The 19,484-nt window shown below is 38.4% G+C and overlaps 1 protein-coding gene across 2 annotated transcripts in view; it reads left to right on the top strand.

Moving 5' to 3' along the window:
- The window catches only part of PIGK (phosphatidylinositol glycan anchor biosynthesis class K), a 71,949-nt gene that overhangs the window by 32,378 nt on the left and 20,087 nt on the right, over positions 1-19,484 (top strand). For both annotated transcript variants that reach the window (XM_075097889.1, XM_075097890.1), the window contains one exon: positions 15,051-15,126. In XM_075097889.1, the coding sequence (XP_074953990.1) occupies positions 15,051-15,126 (76 nt within the window). The remainder of the gene's footprint in view (positions 1-15,050; positions 15,127-19,484) is intronic.

Raw genomic sequence — 19,484 nt, 5'->3', positions numbered from 1 at the left:
CAGGCTAGAAACTCATAAACAGTACGTTCTGAAATAGTTTTCTATGACATCTCTAAGTTCCTGCCAAACCTGTTTAACACAAGCGAAACAGGAATTGTTTTCTAGCATTTTTGTTGTGCTATGTTTTTGTAGATGCGTGGAAACTTAGCAATGTAGTGCTGTTAGTGGATTGTGCAGGCTTGAAATATTATGCGTTTTGTGAGAAAATGTGGGCTGTCACTAATGTCATGAAGTACGAATACAACTGAACTCTATTTTGGTAGATTAAACTAAACCCCACTAGGTGGTGCAAGAAAATAAATCACCTTGCCAAATACTCTCCAGATGAGTACATTTGGGGAAGGGGTGTCTTTCACTAAATTAAAATACAGTCTTTGTTTTTGACTTGTGATCATGTACAATAGTTATTAAAATTGAACATTTAACTCTGTCTTAGACTGGTCTTTCCATATACAAGAAAAAAGTGCGTTCTGGTTTTTGCTTAGACTTGCATATCTGCCTTTTTTATAGTGTAGGCTGGTCTCACAATGGTGTATTCATAGCTGGCGTGGTGGCTTGCAGAGGGCTTCCACTGTGTTTTGCTGTGCTATCACAAGTGGCTGCTCTGGAAGAACATCCTTCCTAGGGGCTTACTGAGGCATCTTCAGACTTACCTGCTTGGAGAATTCTCTCTCAGGACATCTCCTGTTGCAGTTTATCCTCTGCCAGTTTCACGATGGATTTGCTTACCTTCACAGCAGTATTGTGTACATACAATTAAAACTATTTATGAGAAAAGGGGATTTCAAACAGTAAGTTACAGTAGCACACCATTAATTTACTGTCCTGATAGAAGTGAATTAGGTTCCTGTAGAAAATAATTTTTGAAAGATAATGTATGTGGTTGGTCTGTAAGGGTTGACGTATGTCTAATAGATCAGTGGTTCTATTATTATGTTTTGTTTAAAGGAGAGCAGAAAAAAAACCCAAACACCCCCTCCCCCCCAAAAAAAACCCAACAAACCCACCCCAAACACTCCAGAAAACAACAAAACAAAACCAAAAAAAAAACAAAACCCCAAATCTGGAACCACTCCTTTATTGTACTCCTGGAGGTGATTATAATAAAACATAATCAGTTGGTGTTGCACTGCTATACCATTGTCTTGAATTCAGACTATATAATCTCTCAATAGCTCATTTTTCAACTGTTTTTTTCCTTTTCCTTCTCCTATCCCCATGGAAAAGACTTCTTGCATAATGGAGGGTTTACTAAACATGCACTGGCTGATAGCTGGTCAACATCTTTTTATAGTTGTAAGTTCAGTAGGAAAAGTATTTGAATAACAAAAAAAATCCACATTCTTGAGATAAATAGAAATTCCTGGGGCTTTCCATTTATGGAGAGCCATCAGTACTGTCATTTTCTTGTTATAAATAATATTTTACCAGAGTTTTTATAGCTTCCCAGTGGACCCCAGGCTGCCAACTCTTCTGAGAAGGCGATGGCGTCGTGGTTGTGCAGTGATACTGAGGAAACCTTTGCCTTGTGCTGTTGGGCGAGTGCTGCAGTGGAAGTGGTGTTGGCTGCTTAGCAGTCAGCTCGAGATAGCAGGTGGTGTTCTTGTTGCTATTTTCCCCACTATATCTGTCTTTCAGGCCGTTCTTTCTCAATGAATACAGTGCATCAGTAAATACTATATTATCACGTTGCAGTCCAGGACTCTGTAATAAGACAATAACTGGAGTCACTAAGCAGCTCTCTAGTGAAAGTTCAGTACTTTACAGTGCAGTCTATTTACTGAAATGGAAATTTTTCATTTCAAAGTGACTTACGTATTCATCGGTGAGGATGGGTGTGTTTGCTGCATTCATCCTAGTCTCGATAAATGCAGCAGAAACAGGTTTTTGGTTTTTGTTTTGTTTTGGTGGCTTCTTAGGAAATTCCTGCAGAGGCATTAGACTTAAAATGTAGAACAAAGAATCTTTTCTTAGTTTCCTTGAGTAGAGGACCAACGTACTTGATTGCCATCATATACTTCTGGTTATCGTTAACTCCAAAATCAGAGTAGAATTACAAGGTGATGCAAGTAGAAGGGCTTCTAGGTATGTATATTGACATGCTTTGATATTCCTGCTGAAAAATATCAGTGCCTGTTTTTTTAGCTACTTATATTGCAGTAGTGTGTGGGAGTCCCACTCGTGAATGAGGACCCACTATAGCTCAGCTATGAACACAGACAAGGAAGATACGCACCTGCCACCATAGTGCTTACATTTGAAGTACTCTGATAATTTTGGTGACAGATACGTTGAACATTCATGAAAACATGAGAGAAAATGGGTGATTTAGAAATCAAGTTTGTTTTCCACAAAACATTTAAAATATGAAGGTAAAAGGACAGAATGTAACCTAGACTTCATAAATTTGATAATACATAGCATGCAAAATTTTGTAGAAAGACATCTTCTGGCTATTGCATGTATTTATGCTTCCCTCGCTTCGGATCTTTTTGTTGAGCATATTACTGTGCAATTGGAGTTGTTCCATTGTTTCTATAGCTGTTAGTTAGTCCATATGCAGGTGGTGAAAGAGAAGTCTGGCCTCGTTATCTGTACTAAATGAACAAAGAAACTTTTAATTCTCACCTTAGTTTCATAGTTGCCTTTTATGTGTATGTGTATGCACACACACACAGAGACACATATCTACTTATATATAGGATTGTGGAGGACCTTAGCAGTGTTGGAGATTTTGTTCTTTTACATAAGGGGTATTGAGAGCCTGAAGTTCTAAAAGCTGAGTGACAGATTGGCATTGTGATGTTTTCTGCTTTACACAGTCTCTTGCTGGTAGTATCTATTGATAAAGTATACGTAACATTGAGATTTACTGATACAATGTTCTGTAGATTGTGAACGTTTGCAGGAAATGACTTTTAAATAATGGAAGAACCTACCACTGGAATGAGATAAGGCCTGAGATTAGGTTAAAAATACTAGGGCTTCAATCTCAATTAAAATTGCGCATCACTTTTTTTAAACAAATGTAAGGGTTTACATAAATAACATGAACATTCCTCTGATAAAAGAGTGAAGTGATATTTTTTTTTCTGTGTTTTGTTTTTGTTCCGGAAGGTAAAACCAGATCAACCCATTTAATGTATATACTTTACTGCCATAAGACACTCTTAGAAAGTCATGGTCAGCTTAAGTTTGGGCATGTTCTGACTGAATACTGAAGGTTTAATTTTAAAAGCTAAAGTCCCATTTTCAAAAATAACTATTTAATATTAGGCTTTGTTAGACATTTTTGTAAGCATAATTATTCTACTGACTCATAAACTATTTTTACTGTGGCAAGGTCCAACCCATATAGGTATTCTTGAAACATGTACTGCTTAATTTTTTAGGAACTTAACATTTTATAGAAGTAGCTTTTGCTTTATTACATTATAAAGAAGATCTTTGCTTAAACATTGCTTAGCATTTATTTACCATGTTGATGATTAAGATGTTGCAGAATTCATATCCATGTAGGTATGGAAATAAAGTGAAACTTCTGTAAAAAAGCTTTTTCATGTTAGATGGTTTTATCTCTTTTTACTCTTGCAGTAAGACATAGAACACTACAGAGAATTTAAGGTAACTGAGAAGGAAAGATGGGGAGGGAAGTGCCTGTAGCCCTCAGAGCTGCTTTTTTCCCTGCTTTAGCCTTGTCCCTTGGAGACTGCAGAGAGAAGGGGAGCTGATAGCTTGTGGCACGCTCAGAGCTACTGCATCTGTCCCTTCCCAGCAAGACGAGGGTGAGGTAATCAGAAATCCGGACTTGGCAGGTGGCTGAGATGCCGGATTTCATGTCAGGTATTTGGATTAGAAATCACCCTGGAACATGAGAAATCTGCCTTGTCCAGCCTACTATTAGGCTTTGCAACCAGGGATAACTTGCAAATCTAGGCGTAGGTCTTGTACAGGTATAGCTGGCAGATACTGGAACTACTACAGCATTGAATTCAGTGGAAGGAGATGGTGTCCCTCTCTTTGTCCCACAGACCTCAGACCTAGAGGCCTGCCTGGATAGGCAGGGGAATTCCCAAGTTTGTATGCCTGCTAGGAGCCTGGCAAGTGGCGTGCCATGTACTTGACCTAGGAAAAGTATGACTTGCTGCCACTGCTTCCATTCCTGGGAGCGGACCACTAAAATCGTTCAAGCTTAAAGGCTGTAAAGTTTGTAAAGTCCCTGAATTTACTGTAGGGCACTCTGGCCAATACGCAGTGGTCTGTGGTAGACAGGAGATGAGGCCTTTCTGGTCCCAATACTATGAAATAAGTGAGGACAGAAAGGCAGACCATAAAATACCAATATGAAGAAAAAGGGCGACTGCTTTACAGGGTCAAACATTAATAGATTCATTGTTCAACATCAGCAGACTCAGTAACCTGCAGTACCTTGGCCTCAGAGAATATAATATAGCTAAGTGTTTGGTTTTGAACTTGAGGTTTCATTTGCCATTAACAAGAACACGCAAAACCAGAATCCAGTCAAAAAAGTGCACGAGTCATCTATAAATAACAGAAAATCACAGTCCAGAAAATAAGACTGATAAAAACTTGAGCTACATACATTCTGTGCAGCTTTCTGTGGAGAAAAAAAACCACCAACAAAACAACCAAACAAAAAAACCCAACCCAAAACTCGTAATGTACTTAGCAATATAATGTTGACAGGAGGTCTAAAGCGTTTACTGCTAGCTGATTGGAATGCTACTCAGTGCTGTCTGCCATGGCCACTGTTAGGACTCTTGGAGTTGGCTACAGAGAGGAACAGTACTGGTGAAAGAAAGGAAAATGGTTAAATTTTGTAGTACAGCATTTTGCAGTCTGTGGTGTATCTCTGGTCTGCTTTATGGAAACGTGTTACTGATCGCATTGTACCCAAAAAGATGGAATGCAACATCTGGTGTGCAGGGGAGACCTGGTTGAACAGTAAACCATTTCTTAAAAGCCCAGAACTGTAGTTATGATTAATTTTCTGAGAGCCCAGTGTATAGCATGTTTCTTTCAAGAAAACCTGGGTCTATAATTGGTACCACTATATGCTCTTTTATGCACCTGTAGAAAGAAGTTCAACTGGTGTCTTTTCTTGTGATTTCATGTCAAGAGGGGCTGGAAGCTGACAGGCTGATTAGAAGCCCTGCTGTAAATGCTGTAAAGGATCTGGAGGCAGTGGTGGAGACCCGGTTGAATATGAATCAACAGAGCCAACCTGCCTACCTAGCTGTGTGAGGAGGAATATGATGAGCAGGTTGAGCAATACTGTTGTTATTTCTCTTTGATGCTGGTGAAGCCGCACCTGAAATACTGTGTCTGGCTTTTGGCCTTCCCCTTCAGGAAAGATGCTGAGACAGCGGAGTGGGGTTGCCAAGATGGTCAGGGCCTAGAGCACACACCTGTGAGAGGTGGTTGAGAGGTCTGGGCTTGCTTAGCCTTGAAAAGATGGGAAATGTAATAGCAGGCTGCAACTGTTTGAAATGCAGTTATAGAGATGGTTATGGTAAACTGTTCTTTGGTAACAGGGGACATTGGCTGTAGGTTGTGGCTTGTGAGGTTCAGGTTGTACATAAGGAGAAATGTTTTTGCAAAGAGCGTGAAGTAGCCCTAAAGTACATTACACAGGGAAGTTGTGGAGGTTTTGAAGACTCAGCTAGACAAAGCTGTGGCTGACCTGATCTGGTGTTGCAAGGCTGGACAGGATGATCTCTGAAAGTCCCCTAGAAACATTTCTGTAATTCTGTGTAGATATCTACATTGGTGAATTGGAGTAAAGGGGCAAAAAAGTAAAGAAAGAAGCTTGAAATGGAAGAGGTAAGGTAGAAGGTCTGAGGATGGTGCTGGGCAGAGAACAGATGTTGCCACTGCTACTTTGACAGATTCTTGCAGTGAACTAAGCAGTCTCATGAGAAATTTTAGCTGGATGGTACATTACATGACTCATGAACTGAAAAAATAGAAATATGTACTGTAGGTGTAGAAATATTGGACTTAAAGTGTGTATATTACAGGGTTTTTAGAAGGTGCTTGTTGAAAAGTGTAACAATATAAACAAATGCAGATATATTGTTTAATTTTAACATACGCAGGAAGGAACAAAATATGAACTTTGCTATAAAGACTAATTGTGGGCACTAAATAATGGAATTGCTGCCCTGGCACATTCCCATGTTAATTCTTCATTTTAAAAACATTGTCCTGCTGATTTTTCTGACTTTCTGTGCACTGACAGGTAGTGTTGAATTGGTCTATATAAAGATTAGGCACTGCTGATAAACTTTGTTATGAAAAATGAACAAGCTTGCTTTATCCAGCTGAAAGTATAATGCTTACATGTACTGGTAGTAGTATTTAAATTGCATGTGTGATGTGGTGGCAGGGGAGGGTTTGGTCTTTTTTCTTTAAGATCTCTGTGAAATTCAGTCACAGGTTTCCAAACTAGTCATAGAGCAATAAAAACCTGGGCTTTTTTAACCACTCTTTTAAACATTTCCCCACGCAATTAGGAAGGACTGGGTCCAAGGAGGAAATTTGCAGCCTCAATTACTAGATACAGCACATATGCACTTCAAACTAGATTGAATGTTTGCTCAGCTAGGTGGGTGGTGTTCTTTTCTGACTGGCTTGGACCATCCATAGAAGCTCCTCTGATCCTGCTGGACTTGTCTGTATGAGCATGCCCTGAGTTTGGGAAACTTGAGGGAGATGCATACTGTCTCTTCTCTCCCTCCCCGCCCCATTCCCCCCAACCCTGCCTGCTGTAAGAATGAATTAACGATGAGTATCTACTTTTAGCTGTGGACTCAAATGGTGATTTTCAGTGATAGAGGAGAGACTTAGCTGGTCTTTTTATCTACAATTTTTGATTAGCATTTTGTGCTTCAGCAGCATCATCATGTTGAAGCTTAAATTAATTCTAAAGAGATTTTCTAATTTACCTAAAATGTGGAATATTTGAGATAACAAAATGAAGCCCTACAGGTCATGTGTTTTCCAGTACCAGCAAAGTCAGTTCTGCTTACTTAAGCTAATATTCTTTTTAATTCCTTTCCTGTGTCTTGCCTAAGTATAAAAATAGGAGCAGAAAGAACAGAGTCCCTTCAGCAACTAAACGTATTTTGACAAAAGTCATTGGCTAGCAAAGAGCAGAGAGGCAATGTCGGTCAACCCGTGTTAGAACACAAAATCGACTTCTATTACCTCTTTTTAAGATCTTGGGATGTTTAAGAATATGTGACTTGACAAAGGTTAATCCCCTGAAATTCATTAGATAAGAAATTACGTGTGGATCACAGAAAGGCGGAGAAAACATTTGTTACAGTATAGTTTTATCCAGTTTATTTAGCAACAGATCATAAGTCAATGTGTCTGCCAGACTCTGGGAACACCAGCAGACCTGTTTATGACCAGGTCCAGCGGAAATCCCTGTGCTTAAGACTCCACAGAGACTTAAGGTGTTCTTTTAAACTCCAGGAATAAGTCTGTATGACTAGTTCGGGTCAAAATCTTTCACATTTATTTGAAAAGCAATGAACAGATTACGAAGTATTTTGCCTTTCTAAACCCTAAGATGCTTTGCTGCTTTATTCTACAGGAATATCTCTCTGTAAAGGCCAGCACAATGAAGTAAAATATTTTTCATTTCAATGCAAGTCAGTAGCTTCCTTCTTCAGATAATTATAAATCTGATTGTGTCTAACATTGATTTAGTTTTTCATTGCATCAAAGATAATTTTTGCCTTCAATCTATTTTTTTCTTCATCTCCATACTGTATTGTTCATTTTTATGCAATCTTCTTTTTAAACCATCTTTGATAGTATGCCACTTGCTGCATTAGGTTGCAAGCGTGGTGAAGTAGAGGTCACAGCATTCGTGGACCAAAGAATCTTGGTGTGCTTGGCTGTACTTGCAAAATCCCTGCATATTCCCTCTGTAGACATAGCTCCCTTCTCTCCTCACCTTTGAATATGCACTAATCGCTTACCCATTCAAAGACATGACTTTGACTTCACAGCGATGAACTGCAAAAGATGCACATTAGCATTCTGCTAGACAGTCCTACAAGGTCGCCCAAGGTAAGCTGCCAGCTGTCCGGCTTGCCAAAGCTCAGTACTATGGTACTGAAATTGTTTGCATTATTAGGTGTATCAGGTTTTCAGAGGGCGACATCCGCACTCACCTGAACAAAGGTTGCGGCAACAAAACCTACACTGAATGCTTTCTTAAGTAGCTGAAAGACTTGTTTGGACCCTTTTAACTGAAGAAACTGATGCCGTGAAGGAGACGACATGAGGAAGTTACCTGGAATGATTATACTCTCGAGTGTTTGCTGCTTTTCTTTGTGACTATCCATGTAGTAATCATGCTTATAGGCAAATCATGTGTTCCCTTAAAAGGATAAGAAAAGGATCGATTAGAACACTTTTGGGGGAAGAGCAGAGTTAACCATGACCTCATCTTTTCAAGCACCGGCATTTTCCATGTACATTAGTGCTTCTGTTGTTTAAACATACCATATTCTTAAATATGTGTGATGTTAGGGTTTAGCAGATAGATCAAGTACCTGGCGTTAATCCAAGGTCTAATTCTTAATCTTCTGTAGAATGGATATGGTAGATAAATTTCTCAATGGCCAATTTTAAAAACTATTCACTCAAACCCGACATAGCCCATTTCAGTCTCTCTTTAATAGGAAACCTAATAACTTTTTCTGATGTGGCGCATAAAGCCCTGGCATTTTGTTTTCGTTTTATTGCCAGATGCAAGCATGTTCATGTATTTACAGTCAATAAAGCTATCAGTGCTATACACAGGTTTAGATTAATAATTTCAACCTTTCAGTCTGGGGTGTCTGATTTAGGCCTCTGCTGTTATTTGCATCCTTTGGTCACATACTGACTGTCTGATCCACTGCAGTATTTCTACTTCCAAGCCACTTCTAGAAGTGGGAGAATCCGTATAGTACTTTCATTCATACTGTGCAGAAGTTATCTGTCAAACAAACCAGGCTGCACTTTAGGAGCAGTGCGAGTCTTGTACAGCTACAGCAAATAAAGAAGATAATCCCCAAACTCCTTTTCCCATAAAGCATTTTGTCTCTTGTGACCTCTTCTTTACCCTGTTCACACTCTGATTTTGTGTAGTTTCCAAGAGAGGTGGTTGTATATTAGGACTTATCATCAAGGAACAATAGTTTCAAAGAAGTGCAGTATTACTAATGCATGGGTCATACGTATGAAAGAATGTGTGAGCTGTCCAAACCATCAAATCTAGAGACTGTATAGGAAGGCAGAAATAACTGCCTTAGTCCTGTTGCCTCATCTAATTAGTGAATGTTTTGATTTGCCCAGAGAGCCAGGTTTTATGGCGTGTCCTGTTATCTAGACTTTTCTCTCTCTTGAAGTGCCTCAACAGTCCATTTCTGCCTTGAGCAAACCAGTTAGTGGTCACGTGCTGCTCTTTTTTTCCTGTATTTTTGTAAGACTTGCATGAGATAAAATACATCTCTGCCCTAAAGCTACTGTAGCTATTCTGTGTAGCAGACCATAGGCTGGATTAGCACTTGTGGCAAAATGTGCCACCTCTCGATGCTAGGGATTTATTTTTCTTTAGCGCACATTGACTCTCAGGATTTTTCCCATAAGACAGAGTATGCAAATATAAATAACAAATAAGATTTTTCACTAAATATCTTGACACATTTTACTGGATTTAGAGTAACTTTCCACAGTTTCTGTTTCATGCTTACTTTCCTTCATCTAAGAGCAGTCACAGTGGCAGTATAAAAATAACTTTTAAATTGAATTTTTCAAGATCCTCCTCTTCTGCTCTCTGTTACTGCTTCCCACTTCTCTTCTGATTTTATGTTTCTTTCTAGTCTTCGCCCTGAAAATCAAGATCTCCTTATGCTTTGCATTACCAGCTGTCAGGCGTGATGCCGTATATGCTGATATGCCACTGTGTTAGCTTGCTTTGGCACTGTCGGCAGCACTCTGCTGTCATGCTCAATTGAGACAGAAAGGACCATTTCTTACTGGAAAATTAATTCATGAAAAATGACTTTTGTTTTTGTAATAGAATTGTTTTGAAAGAAATTAAACACACAAGGAAATTTGTGTTACAACAAATTAGCCCATAATTTTATAAAGGTTTAAGTGTCACATATAAATGTACTAAACAGTGAGGCCAACTAATTTTGTGAAATTACAGCCTCAAATTGCCACACATGATTTGAGCATAAATTCTATCAATTGAGGGTTTTTTTTGTATTTTGTTGGGGTTTTTTTTCTGACATAGCTGCTTTTGAGCAAAAATTAATGCCACTCCTGGAAATTACCTCTGGAAGGAGAGTAGTAACAAATGTACTTGCGTCTCTCTGTGAAAGGGCGAGGCAAGGTCAGGATGATTGTAATGGAGATGGTCTTTCTCCTGACCTACTCTCTTCCTCCACTGTGCAAAGGAGGAGGAAGTAGAACTTTCTCTTCTGTGTTGACCTCTTTCTCCTCTCCAGTCATGGCCTTCCTATTCCTTATGCTTTTTAGAAGAGGAAGGCCTTTTATAGATAGTTCTGCCAGTCTAGGAGTCCCAATGTTAGTGGGCTACTCAGCTTTGGGCTAGTGTAAAATGAAGTAGTAGTTTTGCAACAAGCTTCTTTCTCCTTGGTAAGAACTGCCCTGATTGTGGCTTTTCTGTGATCCACTTGCAAAACTGACCAAGCTAACCAATGTAATTTTCTTCAAGACAGAATATGAGGCTGCCTCTGTGCTTGTAAATTAGCCTTACTGATGTACTGCCTTGCAGTCACATGTGAAGTTTAATTGCTAGCATGGTCCCTGGTACTATTTTGGCTTGTGCCAGCTAGCGCTCTCCTGGACAGTGTTTGTGCATGGTTCAGGATATAACGTGCCTGGCGTAGCTGGTTTTGGATGCAGCCCCTGCTTTGGGGGAGGGAATTCAGCCATGTAGTCGGGAGCTACATCATGTTGTTTGATCTTACTGGCAGTGAGATGTCTCTGTTCTTATTTAAAAGACTAAAATATAGCCTCTGTGCCCACTTGCAGGGGATTTTAGGCTCCAACGGCTGTTTCTGGCCTTTTCTCAGGGCAGACAAGTCTTGACTTTACTGCTGTTCTTGGAGCTCTCATGATGGATGCTGTTTCATAGAAGCCTTTCGTATGCAGTGATTCATCCTCTGTGCTGCTTATAGGATAGCAATTTCTTGTTGCATCATCCAGTTTTCACCTTTGTTGGAAAGAATGACTGCACAACAGGGTTTGTTGGTAAGATAAAAGAAGGAAAAAGAAATTTAGAGGAAGTTGCCTGGTACCTGTTATACAAATGTTTAGACCAGTAAACTGATGGTTGCCCTGAGAAATAAAAACAAGATCTATGGAGGCTTCATAGTAATATAATTCACTTAAAAGGAATTTATATTGCTTATATCTGTTAAAATGAATGCTGAAAGTGGTATTGCTAACTGACATGGTTATAGTGGTAGAACTTCGCATGCCGGACATTTTGAAGCACTTTGAAGCATTTTCCAAAGTGATTGTATATAAGTACTTGAAAACAAAGACCTGCAAGATGCCTCTGTCCTAAGTTTCAATTTCTGTCACAAGTATCATCACTTGATAGGAAAATTTAAAAGATGAAACAAGCAAAAAAATATGTTTTTTTTCCTCAAAAAGTTTTAAATATTATTTGCTTAAAATACAACATAACTTCTAGGGGTAATTCCCTTTTTTAGCTAAAAATAATGTTGCTAGTATTAGATGTTTTTAATTTTCCAATGTGTAAATAGCTATGAATAGTGAATGTAGTAACAGTTCAGATCTGACTGTTGGTCAGAACCTTGAGTAGAAGTGGATAAGAATAACCCTAGAAAAATATGTGTTGAAATATTCTGGCAGTTGATCAAAGAGGAGAAAAGAGTTGGGAACAAAGCGCTTAGGAAAAACCTTTGTGAAGCCATATATATGCTTATGAATTCAGGAAAAAAAATCAGTCATGGTCAGTAAGAACAAGCTGATATTTTAGGTTGGCTCAATAATCTGCATATCCTTCTCACAGTTAATTTTTGTTAGACAGATCTGAGCGTATGGTACTAGGAGGAGAGTTCTTTTGCTTGACAAAATGCCATGCAGTGGCTTTAGAGGATAGTACTGCAGTATCATAATAATGAAGACTACACTATTACTGTAAAATTTGCAAAGATCATTTACTGTGAAATATTCTTGCACTTTATTTAGTAGCCTCAGATGCCCAAAGTGTATTGATACACTGCTTTATCATACCTGCTAGCTCAGGTTAATGACATGTTCCAGGTAGAGGATATAGTTGGGCAATATTTCATACAGCTTTTTTGTCAAGAGTTTTGAGCTTCCATGCTTTAATTTATGCGGTTTAATATGAAAGATTGAGGTACATGCTCATCCAGTTGAGAAGGCTTATCTGCAGGAGAAGAATCAAAACTCTCTTTTGTGGACTTGACAGCTAGTACATCACTGAATACATATAAAAGAAGTTGATGGCATTTAAGCAAAAATTTTGAGAGAATGTTCTGAACTCTTCTCCCAAACTACCCATGTGCATGCATGTTTACATATCATGGTATGGGTACATATATGTAGACACATGTATGTGTAGATATTATAATGTGCCTCTAATCTATATCTTGTCATTTTTATATCTAATGTAGTCTATTTAAATTGATTTTTTTCCCAGAAAGTAAATTAGAAAAAAACCCTTAGAAATAGTCTTTCTTGATGTTGAAAGGCTCCTATGAGTCTAATTTCAGTTTAAATCTAATTATTTTAAAATACATGTTTATACTATTCTCCCCTCCCTATTTTTTTGGTAAAGCTTCCTAAGACTCAAAATTATGTTGATAATTTATCTTTTTTAATCCTTTGACATTTGAAGAAAAGTCTTTTTCTGCAATTGACAAGGAGGGTGTTTGACTATGCAAGGGAATGCTGACTCTGTCTAGACAGAAAACATTGCCAAATGTACAAAGTCCTTGATAGAACAGGCAAGCTTTTTTTTTCTTTTCGTCCCTGCTAACATTCCATTTATAGTAATTGTAGCTGTTACTTGCAGCTTCAAGTATTTAATTTTGGGATTTGAGATACTAGGGTGTTTTTTTTCCACATTTGCAGTGTCCCTGTAAAGACTGTAGAGATAAGTGTTCAAGATATTGATGAATATTTTGTTCTGTGTACAGTGGTTTCGTATCTGGAACAATGGCTAAGAAATGGGTTTATGTAGCTGGTATCTATAAATCTAGGTGGTGTGTCAACTAACAGGCTCCCAGTAGAACAGAAGTAATCTCAAATTCACACTGGCTGTGGGTAGCTAAATAGCCAGTGGTATGTTTGCCAGTCAGGACTCTGCAAATGATAGAAAGTAGAAAGGAAATGAGTGGAAAGGCTCCTTCTGCGCACCACAGTGGAGTCGTGGAGCACACTCTAAGCTCTGATGTTTCTGTTGCACTGTAACAGCAGTATATTTCATGTTGTGAGTACAAATTCATCATTGCCATAATAGTCCAAAACCTCTGAAAACCATATAAGTAAATGAGCTATTTCAGTAGACCAGCTTCAGTAATTCAGAGCTTGCTTACTTAATTTTTCTTAAGCACATTAAGCAGTCTGAGACAGGCTGTCACTATGATCTTTGAAATATTGCCATGTTTCTTTCATTCTCTGCTTCTAAATTTCTTATACAGTAAGACTTTCATACTTCCTCATACTCTGTTCATTACAGATTTCTGGGTATTCAGGCTCTTACTTGGAGCTTAAAAGCATTCCAAACCACAACATAAATTCAGAAACAGAAAAAGGAAGAGATGTGCATTTTTGTCATCTCTCTTGCCACAGCCTGTTGACTCCCAGTGCAGAGTCTAAACCTGTAGTTTTTGGCTCTTACCTGGCAGCCAGTCTACAGATAAATTAACCCAGCAAGCACGTATCATTTTTGACTAAAATTGGTATAAGGTAGTAATTTGAACCTGGAAATAATGTCTTGGCCACAGTTTTTGTCTGAAAGTAATTTTGCTTTAACTTTATAGAAAGGCCTTGTTTTTGTAGGCATCTTCTCCCTCTCCCCCCCCCCCCCCCCCCCCCAATTTCTTGTCATATTACTCAAATTCCTATATTCAGAACTCTGCAGAAAGATTGAGGAATGACTGATGAAAACCTTCAGTGATACTTTGAAAATGTAGCACGTGCTTTGCAGTTCCAGTAGAAGAAAGCAGTATGGTTGATGGGTTTATAACTTGCTTTCGTATTGATTTACTATCATTTAAATATTCTTTTAAAAGACTACTTATGGATTCTGAATTTTCAGTTGCAGCTACAGTTTATTTGACATTTAAAGGGATATGGTGCATTTTCTTCGTGAAATATTCTACTCTTGTTGTTCATGCTAGTTCTTTGGCTTATTTGAAACCAGTGGTACACACTGCTGTGCTGGTAAGAGCACAAATGTTTGTGGTGTTGAACTTCTACCACAGCTGAACACTGATGTGCACTTGCAGCAAAAATGGAAAACGGTGAATAATACCTCTTGCCTTTTGAGATGGTCACATTTGAATTATGTTGGCAGGATTGAGTGAAGAAGCTTATATTGTTAACAGTGCTGAATCTGTTCTGTAAACATGTAAGACTTTTTTCCTGTGGGGATTTCAATCCAGCTTTCACCAGCATTTCATTCTTCTAAAAGTGAATTTAAAGGTGATTTTAGGTTTCTGCTGCTAAATTTGTGTTTTATGTTTTGGTCAGGGAAGAAATCCACAGTGTTACACACACATCTGTTCACTATAAATGTATTCTTTCACACAACTTTGTAAGAAATATATTCAATTAAGGTCTTAAAGTACACTTTTTCTTCATCTTAAGCAAAATAATCTTCCAGATACCAAAGATTTAAAAGTAACGTACCTGAAACTCTTAAATTTCAGTAATTTAACTTGGTAAACATTGTACTACCTTTGATAAATGTTAACTTTGTTTCTTCCCAGGCTTCCAGAGGATGAGTTGGCAACAGAACCACTAAAATATGCTGAACAACTTCCTGTAGCTCAGATAATACACCAGGTATGTTGTTCTATTTTAGGGATTTTCTTTGAGAATAAACAACATCTGTAACAAAATCTGCTTTTCTAGGTCATACAGAATCAATGTCCGTATGCTGGAAGTATGTAAAAACAACATACTCTTGTTCAGATGACAACGATTAAATTATAAAAATCTTATTCTGAACATGGCAATGAAAAGATCCTTCCTGTATGACAGGGTGGACACTTCAGAGGTTGCTGTTAAAATAATTGTGTGTCTACTGATACAAAAGAAAAAAAAATCCATTAATTTGTTGAATTTGCATTTTAACCTAAATCATATTCCCTTTCCTGAAAAAGCAGACAAAGTATAGAATCATTATTGTGGAATAATTGTCATGAAAGATGGGTTGGGAGAACAATTTCCCTCCTTAATACAGTTCTCAATTAGTGCTATTTCTGTTTCTAACTAAAGCAGTGTCATCATACTTTCTGCTTTCCACAGGTTTGTTTGCTTTTTCTTTTGCACAATAAAAGAACAGATTGAGATTTTTGCCTAGACTGTGCCTTCTAACTGTGTCTTTATTTAAAATCAATGCTCTTCCATTGATTTAGGTAAACAAATGAGGGGTGATGTGGTGTTGTGGTTTAACCCCAGCTGGCTACTAAGCCCCACACAGCCGTTCGCTTGCTCCCACCCTGGTGAGATGGGGGAGAGAATCAGAAGGGTAAAAGTGAGAAAACGCATGGGTTGAGATAAAGACAGTTTAACAGGTAAAGCAAAAGCCATGCACACAAGCAAAGCAGAACAAGGAATTCCTTCACTACTTCCCATGGGCAGGCAGGTGTTCAGCCACCCCCAGGAAAGCAGGGCTTTGTCACACATAATGGTTACTTGGGAAGACAAACGCCATCAGCCCAAACCTCCCCCCCTTCCTTCTTCTCCCCCCAGCTCTATATGCTGAGTGTGATGTCATACAGTGTGGGATATCCCTTGGGTCAGTCAGAGTCAGCTGTCCCGGCTGTGTCCCCTCCCAGCTTTTTGTGCACCCCCAGCACCTCGCTGGTGGGGTGGGGCGAGAGGCAGAAAGGCCTTGGCTCTGTGTTAAGCCCTGCCCAGCAATAAGAAAAGCATCCCTGTGTCATCAACACTGTTTCCAGCACAAATCTAAAACACAGCCCCACACTAGCTACTGTGCAGAAAGTTAACTCTGTCCCAGCCAAAACCAGCACGTGTGGACATGTAAGCTGGGAATAGCAGACTACAGTTCATATTATAGCATTTTTCCTTTTTCCCCCCAATTTATGGAAAGGAGGAGGAAGTGTTCTTTTCAGTGCAGAAGATTCTATACTCCCTTGCTCTTTTCTCGAAGTTCAAGGTCTGAATCTCAGTCCATCCTGCTGGTAGATTAGATGCCCAGCCTGCACTTGCATGTCTTCTCATTCTTCGCTGTGAGCCACAGTGGGCTCTGCCTATTTTGTGGAACCGCTCATGGCCAAATAACATGCATAAAACTTGTGATATACTGTAAAACATGAGTATTGAGGCTTTGCATCTTCCTTTTTGGTGATGATTTAGAGAAAGCAAAAAGGCCTACTCTGTTGCAGTCATTTATTTTTTAACTTTGTAGATGTGAGTCCTGCTTCAGGGACAGGTAACTATAGTTTTCTTAAGCCAGGACTGAATAGGTCAGGGTACAGTTTTCTGAATGGTACCTTGGCAGTATGGAATCTTTCAGGTAATCGGGTATACTCTGAAAAATTGTCCTGAAAGTTGGGAAAGATAATGACAGTTCATTGTGGGAGACAAAATGGTACAGTCCATTTGCTGCCTTGAGATAAGGAAAACTTCCAACCTGAAAACTGGGACTTGGTGTTGGTCAGCGTAGCAATAGCCAGATAGACTATGTGCAGTAAAGCTGTGGTTTCAGACTTAGCTGGTTCTGAACGCTTAAACATCAACAGGTACTAATAAAAGTCCACTAAATGTCAAAGTTGCTTACAAAATCCTATTAGTATTAATCATTATCGTAGATCTTTCCAAATACCTTTGTCAATCAGTGCTTTTAAGCAGTTGAGTCGCACGCTGCAGGCAGGGCTGGCTTTACCTTAAAGGAAACATAAGCTTTATTTTAAAACTTCAAAGTGTACAGGTCTTTTCTGCGAGATGTAAACACAAGGGATTTTAAAACTTTTGGCTGAAATCTGCACCTCCGGGAAGAATCTCTGATGTGTTCAGAACATGGAAGATTGGAAATCAGGACCAGTTTGTATGTCAGGAACTCCCTGGTGTTGTCAGAGCTTCAAATGACCCAGCAGCCTGCAAATGTCACATTTAAAATTCTGTCTTCATGCCTGACTCTCAGCATAAATGAATTAAACAGCAGAGCAGGCAGCCAGTCAATATGTTCTTAACAGTGAGAGTGAGCAATGAAACAGTTTGGGGGTTGTTTGGAATCAGTAAATAGAAACTGCATGGAATGGCTTACCTAGAGGAAAATCTCAAATAGGAAACAGAATTAACCTTTAAGATGGTCGACCAGACAAAATGTCATAGTAATATTTTTACAACATTAGGTGGGTAATAACCACAGAGAGTTCATTTGGCTTCTGTGTGTTATACTGCAATAGAATATTGCACTGTGGAAGGCAAAAATCTGTTTTTTATATACTCATACCTGTTTGCTATAACAAATTTACTGGTAGTATAGAGCTGTGGTCCACACAAGGCAGCAAAACAGACCCAACAGAACTGAAAATGTCTTTGATGTAGAGAAACAGAATAAAATGACCATTGTTTAGCTATTGTGCCAGGGAGTCGGGCATCATGCCCTGCTTTTGTATGATTGTAATGCCCTTTTTGAGCCTTGAAGAGCTATAATCAGCTAAGCATAGTTTGCACCAGTGTCCTGGTGAATTGGCACTGCAAAGATTATAATGGATCATTTCTGATGGACCTGTGACACTTGGGTCACGTAGTGCAAGGACTGTGTTAAGTTTATATGACCAAATATGTTTTACTTTGAGAAAAACGAAAGAATTTATAAGAAATTAAAAACAACATGAGTAAAAATGGTGAATATATTTGTGGTGTTATGATGCTTTATTAAAATGGGTAATTACTGTGTTTAGTGTGGGCCGTTGGATTTGTTTATCACATGTAAGGGTTCTCTCATGGTAACCCATGTTTTGTTTACCTCTAGGCAGAAACAAAGGCATCACAATACGAGACAGGTATCCTAAATGGGTAGAACACCAAAGTACATTTTAATCATAGTAGCCAACGAGGCTGCTAATTCTATCCAAATTTCACTGTAAATTTATTCTCCTGAACACTGCTAGAAGTCTACACATTTTACTTGGGCATTTACATGTGATTTCTAACATTCTGTTCAGTGCTTCATCTCTGGTATTTTAAAAAACATTATACTAATGAACAGATATTACCTTTTGATTTCTAATCTGATTGTTCCACAAGAAAATTTCAGACTTGATACATCCTAAACTATTTAACGAAAGGAGAGCGAGAATCTGATTTTGGGATTGATCTTAAGCTTTGTGACACCAGTAATTATTTATTATTATAGCAGCATAAAAACAAAAGAATAACAACCCTATAAAGTTCACACTTCCAACTCACAGAAATGCGTTATATCTTATGCATTAGAGCATGGATAATTAAAAAGACAAATGTGAAATAATGAAAATAAATAGCAGAATGAAAACAAATGCTAACATTTAAGCCACTAGTTTTTAGACACGAAGCAAAATCAGACATTTGTAAATAAAGTAGCTTTCTCAGTTTCTAAACCAAAAAGGAAAAACATGTGCTTTTAATTGAAATAAAAAACTGCTAGTGCTTGGTAAAGGAATACAATCATTAATATAAACTTCTAAAATGTCAAAAGTTAAGCTTTCGGAGGAATACCCTCATAAGACAGCCTTTTTAATGAGGTTCTTTGTGCACAGCCGTGCATAAGTTTATGAATAGTAAGGCCAAACCAGAAAAAAGGAGAAAAAGGAGAGAATGCTTTAATTCTGCGCTTGTCTTTAGTTGACATCGGTCTGGTGAAAGAACAGAAGATTGTTTTCATTTATCATAAAGGATATTCATTGTTGGCCTTCCAGTTCAGCAAGGTATTTTAATAAAAGTACCTAACTTCAGTGCCAGTGTTCATGCTCTGAATGTCACTCTGTGTTAATGTATTTCGCCTAACTGGGTTTAGGATATTGAAGAGGCTTAAATTGTTACAGGTGTCTTACTGATGGAAGAATGTTTTATTGATGAAAGGCGCATTTCAGTGGATAAATGCCAGATCTCCCGATGATGTTATAATTGAAAACAAAATGAAACAGCGAATTCAGACCACGATCAACTTGCATACTTATTTTAGTCCA

The sequence above is a fragment of the Phalacrocorax aristotelis genome, chromosome 6, assembly GCF_949628215.1.
Source record: "Phalacrocorax aristotelis chromosome 6, bGulAri2.1, whole genome shotgun sequence".
In the NCBI taxonomy this organism is placed as follows: Eukaryota; Metazoa; Chordata; class Aves; order Suliformes; family Phalacrocoracidae; genus Phalacrocorax; species Phalacrocorax aristotelis.
Note: the sequence above shows the minus strand (reverse complement) of the source record. Positions and strands in the feature narration are given on the sequence as shown.